This window comes from Aphanomyces invadans (assembly GCF_000520115.1).
Source record: "Aphanomyces invadans strain NJM9701 unplaced genomic scaffold supercont1.23, whole genome shotgun sequence".
NCBI classification, from domain to species: Eukaryota; Oomycota; class Saprolegniomycetes; order Saprolegniales; family Verrucalvaceae; genus Aphanomyces; species Aphanomyces invadans.
Window position 1 is genome coordinate 289,654 of NW_008580168.1, and position 11,965 is coordinate 301,618.

The window sequence follows — 11,965 nt, forward strand, 5'->3', positions numbered from 1 at the left end:
AGGGGCGCATACTGGGTCGTCGCGTATTGAATCCATTGCATTGTGTGGCGAGTGCACTGGACTTTGGGGTGCCGAGCGTTGAGGTTGTTGGCCAGTAATTGCCCCATGAGTTTGGTCGAGTTGCCTCCTCCGTCGTCGGATTTGTCAAAGAAAGAGGTGAGCATTGCAGATGCGAAGGGCGGTCCATTCACAGTAGACGCTATCGCGGGACGTTCGTAGTCTTGCTCGGATTTGCCTGGGGCGAAGATGCCATGCTTCCGCCGCAGGTGCCGTGTCATGGTCGATGTCCCGCCAGAGTATGCAAACACCGTGGCGCCAATGGGAAGGCAGTGGAGACACGCGATGGACTTCTTGTCCTCACTTCGCTGAAAGTGCTTCCAGATGAAACTCGTATTCGGCATCGCCTTGCGCCGCTTCGTCGCGGGGTCGTCGCCATGTTCGTCGCTTCCCCGCGATTCCATCTTCAACTGAACCGTGGTTGGACCGGTTTGTTCGTGGTTATCCGGATACGGTTAAAGCCAAAGTTGAAGCGGCGGCGATCATGGAGGCCATGTTGAGCCGCCGCCCGCTCCACTGGCGACGGACGCACTACTTGTCGGTGCAGCATGGACATCAGGGAGACAGTGCTTTCAAACGATACCTCATGGTTTGTGCAATCATGTCGGTGGTGACTCTGATTGCAGCCTGCAACGAACAAGATGCCCGTTCGTACTGCGTGAAGTTGCCATCGGCGAGTGCAATTGATCCAGGTGAGCCCCTGCTAAGAGCATGCGGACGTCACTCGTTCACATGAATAGAATGGAAGTGCACGCGTGCGAGAGAAAGCACCCACGTGCGGTTCTTGAACGGCGCACCTGTCGTTCATGTCCGCCTGCCGCTCCCGCCAGCAAGCAACTCGGCGGGACGCAGCGAAATCGAAGTGCTCCATCACGGTCGGTGGAGACCATTGCATGTGCGCAAACACCACAGCTCAAGCAAATGAGTTTAGGGGGTTGGTCCAGCGCAAACACTCTCCTTCATCTCCTTGCATGTGCATCGTGCCTTGGGACCATCATGGCACTGAAGAACCGTGCGGGACTTCGTGTTGCGCTCATATGGAGTGGCTCGGCAATGCTGTTTCTTACCGCGATTGCCACAGGTACGGCTTCATCGTAGCACCGACGGCCCATGCATTGCGCTAACTCGCACGTAGATGTAACAAGCGTCCTGGCATGGCGGCACGACTGCGTCCTCCTTGGGCTCGTCCTGGCGGACGAAGTCACCAACTCTATGCTTCGTTCGATGCTGTCGTCCATCGAAGCGGCCACCGTGTTGCAGAACGCGACCACGGAGTGCCACGCACGGCCTCAGATGCTGTGCTTCGCTGCCTTGTTCACGTTGACGGGGTGTATGTGTGGAGGCAGCGTGTTTGTGGCGCTCGCGCACGCTGGCCAGCCTGGTCCAACCCAACCAAACAATGCAATCGACGTTGTATAAACGAATGCAAAGCACGCAATCTGGTGGACTATACACGCAGCGTCCAACAGTCTAGTCCTTGTCTACGTTGCTGATAGCGCGACGGCATCGATACGAGCAGTAGCAGAACCCAAGGACCAGGATTGACAGCAACGAGATAAACACGATCCAGCCGAACGGAGGCGGGATCATGTTGATAAGCGTCTACCGAGAAACGAGTTACAGGTCGTGGCAACCACCCGTTTGGTGTGTCTCCATCCGCCACACGTTGCCTTACCAAGAGAACGTTGACGAGAGGCCCGGCAAACACCAAAAACGCAATGATCAATGCGCAAAAGAGGAAGCTCGAGCACGCTCCGTACGCCTTGGGGCCGAGCAGCGACTCGAGCAACGTGAGCGGGTTGAAAAGCGCTCTACCAAGCGGACAACGTGAGCCACACTGCCTGACAAACGAAGCTGTGGAGAGTTACGTCAGATGCAATCGATCCGCTGGCTCGGCCAACGTCGGGAATGCGTTGGGCTCGCTTCGACCGAGTCCCGCCGCGCGGATCTCGGCTTCGGCCTTGGGAATGATCTCGATCGCAAGGAGGAGCTTGCCCGCCTCGACGCGGGTCTTCGTGTGCGGGTCCACGGTCGTGCACGTCAGCCACGTGGCATCTTCCGGATCGTCGCCCATGCCAATGCGCGTCTTGAGCGCCTTGATCATCATGTCGACGCTCTCCTTCTTGTCTTCGATCTTGGGTTGGCGCTTCTCGACGTTGCGCTGGGACGTCGACCCCGACGATCCTCGCGTGAGCAGCGCGGTCGACTCGCCGCCTTCCAAGTCGACGTCTGGCCCCGCGCCAAACAAACTCGGCTGGTTCATCGGCTTCACAGTCGTCGTGGTGGATTTGACCTTGACAGGCTTTTGCTTGGCATACACATTCACGAGCTGCTTGGTCTTGTACGCGAGCTTCAGCGGCTCGGTCAAGTTGACGATCGTGTCGCTGAGGCAGTCGTCAAAGAGCATGTCTTTATCCCAGAGCTGGACGTGGAGATGACCTAATCGCAGAGCGATCAGGCACGGCGTGCACAGATCGACGTGTGTGCGCGCGCGCACCTTTGTCGCGCTCGTTTTGCGGGTCCACGGGCAGCGCAATGTCGAATTTCATGCGCCAGTTGAACGACGCTTTGCCGTTCTTGGCGCGCCAGTGGACGTCGGTGTGCTGGGCCTTGTCCGTGTTGGACTGCATCCAGCACTTGGCAAAGAGGTCGCTCATTTCGGAAAACTCGTCGCCCGGGACAACGTCCTTGGCTTTGTAAATCACGACGCGGACCTCAAACGTTTCGATCGGGGGCAGCGAAATGTCGACTGCCGGCAACGCCGTTGCCTCGGACGGCGTCAAAATGTCCAGCCACAAACGAAGCGACCCTTGCGAGATCACGCTCGACGGCGTGTACCTACAACAAACGACGATGAGTGTTCGCCGCGACGCCCGCGTCCACCACGTACAGCTGCCGCGTTTCCACGGGGCGGAATGTGCCCTCGGACAAGTGGCCCAGCGTGCGCCATCGATCGTCAAACCATCGATCTTCCAGATCGATCTTGGTTGCCCCGATAAAGTCGTCGCCGCAGTCTGCCGACAGCGAAAACAAATCGTAGTCAAAGCACTCGATGGTGAGCTCCTACTCTCAGTCGTCACACACACGATCATCGGCATGCGGCGTACCGACGCGCCAGGCAAGTTTGCCTTGAATTCGTACAGCGTGTGGAATTTGGGGTTGAGTGTCGCTTCGATGTACCGCGCCCGGTCGTTGACGATCGTGTCGTTGCCGAGCTTGAGCCGCAAATACGGATCCGACTTGCCATTTTGGTCCTTGGCTTGAAGGGCAAATGCGTCCAAGATGTACACCTGACACAATGGCGACGGTGGTCAGCCGCAGCACGACCGCGACCCCAACGTACTCGAATGACATACGGCTGTGGGTTGAGCAGCTCCTTCAAGTCGAACAGTGGTGGCTCGCTGCGACTGTGGATGACTCGAATCAAGCCCTTGAACTTGCCGACGGCATGATACGTCGACGCCGGCCCGCCGTACTTTTGCCCGCGAAAAATCTCGTACACTTCGAACGGTGTCGATTGCAAGTCCTCTTCGATCGTGCCAGCCATGACCTTGCGGTTTTTGAGGTATGCCGGGATTTCATCGTCGTCGGGCCCGATCTCGGGCACCGCCGACGACGGGGTGCGAAGGAACGGGGGAAGACCCGTGCCGTCGTCGGCGGCGGGCGGCGCCGTCGTTGCCATTGGGACAACGGGACCACCGTCCACGTGGGGATTGCCCAAATTGTATTTGGTGCATTCGCCTGCGATCGATGAATGCCAAGCACATTCCACGACGGGCTCGTACCGGGCGGCACGTACAGCGGGTTCTCGACGCCGTTCGAGAATGGCAGCTTGGTCGTGAGGTCGATGGAGCACGTGCCCAAGAGGGGCTTGTGGAACCCGCCAAGGAGCGTATCAAACACACTCAGGTTGAGCCGCGGGGCGAATTGGGCGTCCTCTGGCAACTGCAGCGGGATGATAATGCGTTCGAGGAAGTTGGGGTTCTGCGGCGTCGGCTTGGAGCTTCCCCCCGTCTTTTTCGGCCGATTCGACGAACTGACTTCGCCAATGTCAAACTAGAAATCGCAAAACGAGGGAGCGGGTCCGTCGGCGTGGGGTGGTCGCACCGACCTGCAAGAACGGCATGTGCAGCGGCATAAACCCAATCGGGCTAAGATCGCGCAACCCGAGGCATGTAATTTCCAAGAATTTTTCCTGCATCTTGGGCTTGATCGAAGACGGGGGCTCGATCACTTGGTCGGGAAAGTCCTTGGCGATGAGCGAGCACGACACGAGGAGCTCGCCCTCGCTCCCGTCGCCATCTTCGTCGTACGATAGCTTGTACCATCGGGGCTTTGGCACTGTGTACTCATTGGTGTAGTCACCGGCCGACAAGATGTCGACATCTACCAGCATGTCAGCGCGCCCGTCTCGACGAGCCACAAAAAACCTTGGAGACTGATGGCCACTCCGCCGACAAAGTCATCCTTGTCCCACCGGTCCCAATCGTACACCTGCAGCCCAATGCGCGGCTGGTGGGCTCGGTCCTATGCCAACGCGATGGGCTTTGCGTCCGATCCATTTTTCAGCGGCGACATCTTACCGTCGGGATGTTGATGTCGAACACGAGCGTCTCATAGTACATGGGATCGCGCGTTTTGATCTTGGTCGAGCTCTTGAGCCCAACGCCATTGCACGTGACCGCAACAAACGGATCCAAGAGTCCATTCGCGTCGGCGGCGGGCAACCCGCGGCCCTGGAACAAGTGCACCAGCAGCGAGTAGCTGGCATTCGGGCACTTGACATTCGGCAGGTCGTTCCACGCCGCCTCGGTCCGTCCCGATGCGCCCATGGGCTCGAGAGCAAGACGCAGGAGGATGCTGCCCGTGTACGTCGAGTCGGCCAGGTTGTCCAGCACGTCGTCTTCCATGAGCGAGATCCACTTGATCGGAGGCAGCTCGCCTAATTTTCCGTGTCATGAGAGGTGTCGCCAGGACTGACCACAGCCTCCTCGTACGCATACCTGTGCTGTTGATCACGTCGGCAGCCTTGTACCTGGCATAGCAAATGTTGCTCGCGACCGGCCCGATCGCGCCATGGACAAGGTAGACAAATACGTCCGGGGCTTGCGACAGGTCCGACGGCAGCGCGACGTTGGTGGCCTCGAGAAACTCGTTCCAGTGGCACAGGCCCTTGACATTGTCCACGCGGCTCGTCCACAGTGTCGTGCTTCCGCAGCACACGCGGACGCTCATGCGCGAGTTTTGGCCAAACCGCATCTTGCTCGCAAACGCGGGGATTTCCGTTCCCGACAAGACAAACGCGCGCAATGCGTAGCTGCACGGGACCTGCGTCAGGACCCACGCACGCCAGTCGGTGGCACGTACTTTTGCGTCGGCGGCGACGGCGTCGTCGAGAGCAAGTTGCGCGTATGCGGGATCTCGAGTGTGTTTTTGACCTCGGACTCGACGCGAAGCGAGAGAAGCACGCGGCCGCGATACGTCGACGCAGTGTCCGGCCGCGTATTCATGTCGAGTTTGTGCTTTGTGTTGAACTGGAGGAGGCGCGAGTCTTCCGGGGCCCCGTACAAGTTGCTCCAGATGCGCTGAAACAACCTAGCGCCATCGTGACGGTAGACACCTCCCGCCACTCGACGTACGTGGGGTGGTCCTTGACTTGGTTGAAATAGTACGGACGGCACGTCGCGACGAGCTCGTCGTCCGAGCCGCGGTCCCAATCCCACACGTTGATCTTGATCAAGTTGGACATGCACGGGAGCAAAACGGGGAACCACAACTCCTGCAATGACACACAACCCTCCACGATGAGCCAAAGACACGGTGGGACCGACTGACCTGCTGGAATTCGACGTCGCTACCCTTTGTCGACACGGTGCGCGTCGTCAGCGGCTTCTCGCCGGCAAACTGGACCTTCACATATGCATCGATGCCGCCCTTGCTGACCATGGCTACGTCGGACGTGAGCGATGGGTCGTGAGAAGCAACGTACTTTTGTCCATGTTGGGAAGGCCTTCGGCGCGGTGAACAGTCACCACCAAAAAGTGCAGCGCTTGCGACAGCCGTGGTGGCATCAGCACCATTTCGTTTTCTTCCTTGACATCCTGCACACGGTTCATTCAGCCAAGGGAGGACACTGCTCCATCGAGACCACTTGCCGTGACGTCGTGGATATGGTACTTGTCGCCCGGGCCCAGCACAGCAATCGACAACCTAGATCGAGCGGCGACATGATGTCGGGATGCACCGAGGGAGACCGTACAAGAGGTAGCCCTGCACGCCTTGCTCGCTCTCGCCCGCGCTCTTGACGAGGGCGACCCATTGCCGATACATTTCGTGGTTCTTCTGATAGTACACGTACGGCACGTCGATGCGAAAGTACCCAATCTTGTCGGCGACGCCAAATGGGCCGTCGGCATCCTTGACCGTGACTTCGATCGACGCGCCCTCGACCGCTTCCTTGTCGAGATCTTTCAAGTTGAAAAACATGAGGTGGTCAAAGACGCAGCTGAGCTGGTTGGGCTTGACAGACGTGTGCTGGGACTGGCCCAAGCAGTCGACAAACACGACCGGATCTGCCGACCCGTTGGCGTCCTGCGGCACCAGATCACGCACTTCGATCACGCGGACTTGGATTTGGTAGTCGCCGTTCTTGAATTCTACTTGCTGCAGTTCTTCGAGCATCTTCTTTTGCTCCGCTTCTCGTTGTTTAATCTCTTCGTCCGTTTCCTTGGCGTTCTCGGGCGTCTACGCACACGCGTTGGAGTGCCCGCGAAACGAGAATGCAGAGGGTACTTCGTCCACAGCGCCGTTCGACCCGGACTCGCCGCCATCGCCCGCTGCATACACTTCCGAGTCGGTCTCGCCCTGGGCCAACCGATCCAACGCGCATTCGAGCGTACACGGCTCGATCGCAACGTGAAGTTGGCCCCACCCAAGCTCCGTGGGCTCTTCCTCGTTCAGATCTACCACAACATGTCAATCCATGGCAGTCGACGAGAGCAGGGACAATACTCGCGCGGCTCGGGTTCTTGGTGTTAGGTCCCAGGCTCAGCCACATGTCCGTCTTCGTGCCGCCGAATTTCTCAACCCACTCGCGAACGTCGATCGCCAGGAGCCCCATAAAGTCTGTCCCGAACACGTCTTGGTCTTCGCACTGGAGCGTCAAGACCGTGCTGGCATACTTCGTGTTGGGGTCGATCGCAAAGTAAAACTTTTGTCGCCACTTGGGCGCCAACGATTTCTTGATGACCTAGGATGGCCACGTTTTCGAGCATGACGGGTCGTGGGGCGGACACATACCTTTGTTTTCAGCGGCTTCACGGTGCTGCCCCCCATCGACAGGATGACAAAGGGATCGCTCGTTGCGTCGGCACCGGTACCATCCAGAGCTTTCAATCCTTTGCCTTCAAGCACACTCACGGCGAGTACGTTGTACGTCCACGCAGCCGCAGGGGCAGCGACGGCCGCGCCATCGCCTCCCTCTGCCAATGCCGGCGGTCCATCCAGACTTGCCGGGTCTTCCGACATACTGGCCACTTTGTTCAACAACGGGGGAGCAGTTCCCACTCCTTGCATGAGATCCACGAACACTTCGACGACGAGGTCGCCGGTCGCCGCCTGGGGTACACCCAGGGTTAATTGTATATTGGAGACCACCTCCGACGTACCTTCTTCATGCTTCGATGGGTTTCAAGCGGCAGCGTCAATTTGTTCTAACGCGCTGACACATGAACATCCTGACGCTGTACACATCGTACCCATTGATTCGGCAAGAGCGGTTCGAGCGCCACGGTCACTTCGCCGAGATCTTCGGCCGGCCCGAGGACGTTGTGGTCCTTGACGCGAAAGTGGAGCGACGTGGTCGAGAGGTCGAGGAGAACCGATTCCCCGAACCGAAACTCTTCGTGCCATTGAGGATTCAACGACTTTTTCACTTCCTTGGTCTTGCTCGTTTCTGTGCCACACGTCACACGCACATCTAGGCAACGACCGTGTCACGGGATGGCAGCGTCGACAGCGGACGTACAAGGGTCCGATGACGGCCCTCCTCCACCAAGGATGTTGCTGTCCAGCGCCAGCAACTTGCTCGCAGACACAACTTTGACACGCAGCAACGGCATCGTCACCGACTTGGGCGGACCAAATCAACTTTTGCCCCGATCTAACGCGTCTGTCATGGGAACGTCATTTCATGCCACACGACGAGATGCATCATATCATGCAAATAATTTAATTTCATCGCGATACCCATTCATGAATACTAGCAGTAAGTTGTATCACGCTACAGGAATTGGCGGAAAAATTTAAATAGAATGCATACGATACAATTACGTTTTTTTACGTATCTTCCGTCGGTGCTACTTTGCAAGAAGATATTCCGACCTTTGTCAAAAAGTAAATTTGTTTCACTTGAACTCTCGTGTGACTTTGCATCGACATGTGTGGAAGGAATAGATCCAACCCCCCAGAGCAGTCATGTGCTCTTGAAAAGTAGGATGTTGCATGCGACTGGTCTAAACAAGTCCATAAAACAACGGGTGTTCATGAGAATGAACCTACAAAGTCCACATTCATAGGAATTGTATCGCGATGAAAAAATAGAAAATTCTATTCATGGTATACAAACATGTATACAAACTTTTGATTTTTTTCGTACATTCGAATCGTGGTCGTCGTGATGCTAGTCAATGAGGATGATAGGTCGCGTTTTGTCGCCGCTGCATCGCCCCCTCGACATGCTCTTGCACACCAGTCAAGCACTCGGCAAAGTTCTGCTGCTCCATCGCCCCCTCGACATGCTCTTGCACACCAGTCAAGCACTCGGCAAAGTTCTGCTGCTCCATCGCCACCAGGGCGAGGGCTGCTGGCTCCCGCTCGTGGATGCCTTCCGCCATGGTGGCGCAACGTTCGTACTGCCTAACTCTAAATATTCATATTGCGTGGTCCATCATGTACAAGCGCTATAGCCCGTGGGGCGGAGTAACGAGGACGTGGCGACTCATGTCGTCACGGGCTAGTCGCCCGAGGACGCGTCCTCGTAGACAGCATACTTATCACGGATCGCTTTTGCTTCGCGGTGTTTGACAAACGCGTAGAATGCAATCGCGAGCACAACGACCGCGAGGAAGATGGCGCCGACCATCATTCGAGTGAACTTGGTCTTGTACTTGTTGGCGTCCTTGACTGGGTTCGCCACGTGGCCATCCATGGCGCCACCGTCCAGGCCAAAGAGTCGCTGCGCCATCGCGTCCGAGATGTCGAAGCGGAGAGGATACACGTTGGCTATGCAGGATGTGTCCATCGAGGCCAGCGCACCGTTCTCTCGGAGGTACGCGGCGAGAATGACCATTGCACACGGAGGGCCTGGACGAATGCTCGCCACGGGAGTGGACGTGATAACGCCGTGGACCGCGACGGGGAACTCGAGCAGGCGCTTGTTCGATCCTTCCATGTTCTCAAAGTGGCGCCGGGCGTGTGTGGCGGGTGTGACCGGGTCCAGCTTGCCCGCGAGGCCGAGCACGGACGTCCCATTCGGAACCCCCGCGGTCTTGTTGAAGTACTTGTCGACCTGGTAAGTCCACACGGGAGCCGTCGCGTTGGCCCACGGCGCGCAGTTGGTCGCATTCGAGCGCGTGTACAGGCAATACCGGCCAACTTCGTCCGAGTTGATCTGGGCCATCGGCGACGCCATAAACTTTTGTGCGAGGTCGGCCATCGATGGGGTCAGGACGTGCCAGAGCTCGGCGAACCCAATCGTGTCGTGGAGGATGCCAGACGACATCGTGTCCGAATGATCGGGCGATTCCATCAACAGCGCCGTCAGCAAGGTCTTGTCTTGGTCGTTGCAACGACGAACGCGGGCGGCGAACGTCGGGATGAACACCCGGCGGTCCAAGTCGCCCAGCAACGCCGCGAAAAACTGCCGCAGCACGACCGACGGCGTCTCGTTGAGCGTGCGATAAAACAGCGACGAGCATGCCGACGCGTTCGAGTCCAATGTTTCGTACAGGTTGAAGAGCGCGGCCGTCGCGTTCGGCCCGAGGAGCTCGCCGCACCCGGCCGTGTCTTTGGAGCACAGGTCGAGAAATTGCCGACTCACGGCGTTGAGATCGTCGTTCGAGTTGGTAAAGACTTGACTGTTGCTGCCGTGGTGATGGTCCGCGACGATGCTGTCGAGGATATACCCCTTGACTTGCGGCGGTGAAAAGTGCATCACGCGCTCCACGAGCAACGTCCCGTAGCTCACGCCATACAGGTACACGTCGTAGTCGGCGAGTTCGGTTTGAATCAACGTGGTCACATCCTTGGCGGCGTTTGTGACCGAGAATGCAGCGGCGGCATTGCCGCCAAATTGCAGCCTCAGGTCGTTCAAGCAGCCTGGAAGTTCGTCCAGCGTAATGGCCGTCCCCCCAAGTCCCCCCGAGCACTGCGCTTGGGCTGCCGGGCAGTCCAAAAACCCACTTCGCCCCGTTCCACGATGGTCCAATGTGAAAATGTGAAACTCGCCAAACAGGAGGTCGTGCACGTTCGACATGAGCGACTCCATCGCGACAGACGACGCGCCGGGGCCACCCTGCAGCATAAACAACACCTTTTTGCTACCCGATACCGATGCCGAGAGCTTCTTTACGAAGAGCGGCATCGACTTGGTCGGGAGGGGACTGGCCGCGCATGCCGTGCCATTGTGGCAGAACGGCATCGTGAACTCGGCGCACTGAGTAAACATGTTGGCGATGCGGGCTTTGAGGTTTTCGTACGGCCCAAACGCTGAAGGCACGAACGCCCCGAGCGCGTGGCGTCGAATGGACAACGACGCAGACCACGCTTCCGCTCGCGGCGGTAGCGCAAACGTATTGATCGAGCAGTTGTACCATCCGTTTCGCATGATGCTGGCAACAGGCGTCGCGCCAGCCGCGATGGTCCAAAGGACCGCGAGCTCGACAACCACCGTTGCGCTCCGCATATCCACCGTCAGTGGGAGGAACGCTAATGGCTGATCCCGACGACGCCGCCGCTTCCACCTGAGCCAGGGGCTTCGCGGTGTCCACGGGCGTTTGTATGCTCAGAGGTATGCGAGACGTGGGTGATAATAGCTGGCGGCCCAACCCCACCTAGATGCAGAGGGACCTTCGGCCCATGCGTCGCGATGCACTCGTCGTCCAGCAACAAATATTAGTTTTTCGAGGTTCGACAGTTACCCAAGGAAACCGGCTTATCAAGATGTAGAGGCACCTGCATGATGCATACGCGGCCGTGAATGGCGTGACGTCCATGGAATCCGGGGTGTTCCGTCAGCATGTCCCGACGTACAATTCGATCCATGCGCCGACGCAGCCATGGCGCGTGGTCGATGGTGTTCTAAAATCTCGTGATTGTGTAGAGCACGAGGCTACAGACCCGTAGAACTTGATAAATATTATGTTGAACAGGTTATGTACTTATACGAGGGAATACAGACCATGACAAAATGTTCCTGCCAACTCTGGGACACGGGATGCCGCGAGACGTGCGGTCAGCTGGTCCACGCAGATGAGCGTTGTCGGGCATCGGCATCTCGACATGCCCTCATACCAGAGAGCTCTATCGCACGTGCTCATGGCATCTGGCACTTGGATGGTCGCCTCGCATGGAGACCTTACCAACTCAACATCACATCCTCCTAACGCTAGAGTCCATGATGGCGTGAGGTACAGCGGTGGGGTCGAACGGTAAGGTGCGGTGGAGCGTGGGGTGATGGTTCCTCACCACCCGTGACACACAGCCATCGTAACAGAGAATACCCGCTTTCGCGGTCACAGGTCAACCGGTGGGAAGGCAAACGAGGCAATGCAGAGAGTGGCAAGCTCATTCGCGTTGCAGTTGAGCAGAACTACGGTTCGCGTTCTGGCGTCTTTGGACGGGTCGAAGT

The 11,965-nt window shown here is 57.8% G+C and overlaps 3 protein-coding genes across 3 annotated transcripts; 1 reads left to right on the plus strand and 2 right to left on the minus strand.

Moving 5' to 3' along the window:
- The first annotated feature begins 529 nt into the window (after window positions 1-529).
- H310_09839 (hypothetical protein) lies at window positions 530-1,513 on the plus strand. Its single transcript, XM_008876014.1, has 4 exons — window positions 530-749; window positions 798-932; window positions 989-1,138; window positions 1,193-1,513. Exons 1-4 carry the CDS (start codon window positions 542-544, stop codon window positions 1,474-1,476), a joined length of 777 nt encoding a protein of 258 aa, XP_008874236.1. The 5' UTR covers window positions 530-541; the 3' UTR covers window positions 1,477-1,513.
- Window positions 1,455-8,217, minus strand: H310_09840 (hypothetical protein). The gene is made up of 24 exons (XM_008876015.1): window positions 8,084-8,217; window positions 7,815-8,035; window positions 7,725-7,769; window positions 7,357-7,674; window positions 7,069-7,306; window positions 6,850-7,019; window positions 6,317-6,801; window positions 6,213-6,267; window positions 6,047-6,158; window positions 5,893-6,005; window positions 5,697-5,836; window positions 5,425-5,652; window positions 5,061-5,374; window positions 4,641-4,999; window positions 4,488-4,584; window positions 4,169-4,443; window positions 3,843-4,113; window positions 3,401-3,798; window positions 3,165-3,347; window positions 2,948-3,120; window positions 2,555-2,895; window positions 1,926-2,496; window positions 1,733-1,868; window positions 1,455-1,659 (listed from the first exon to the last, which is right to left on the minus strand). The coding sequence occupies exons 1-24, from the start codon at window positions 8,175-8,177 to the stop codon at window positions 1,528-1,530; spliced, it is 5,469 nt and encodes a 1,822-aa protein (XP_008874237.1). The 5' UTR covers window positions 8,178-8,217; the 3' UTR covers window positions 1,455-1,527.
- Window positions 8,218-8,964: 747 nt separating this feature from the next.
- On the minus strand, window positions 8,965-11,027 carry H310_09841 (hypothetical protein). The gene has a single exon (XM_008876016.1). It carries the CDS (start codon window positions 11,018-11,020, stop codon window positions 9,071-9,073), a length of 1,950 nt encoding a protein of 649 aa, XP_008874238.1. The 5' UTR covers window positions 11,021-11,027; the 3' UTR covers window positions 8,965-9,070.
- Window positions 11,028-11,965: the final 938 nt, after the last annotated feature.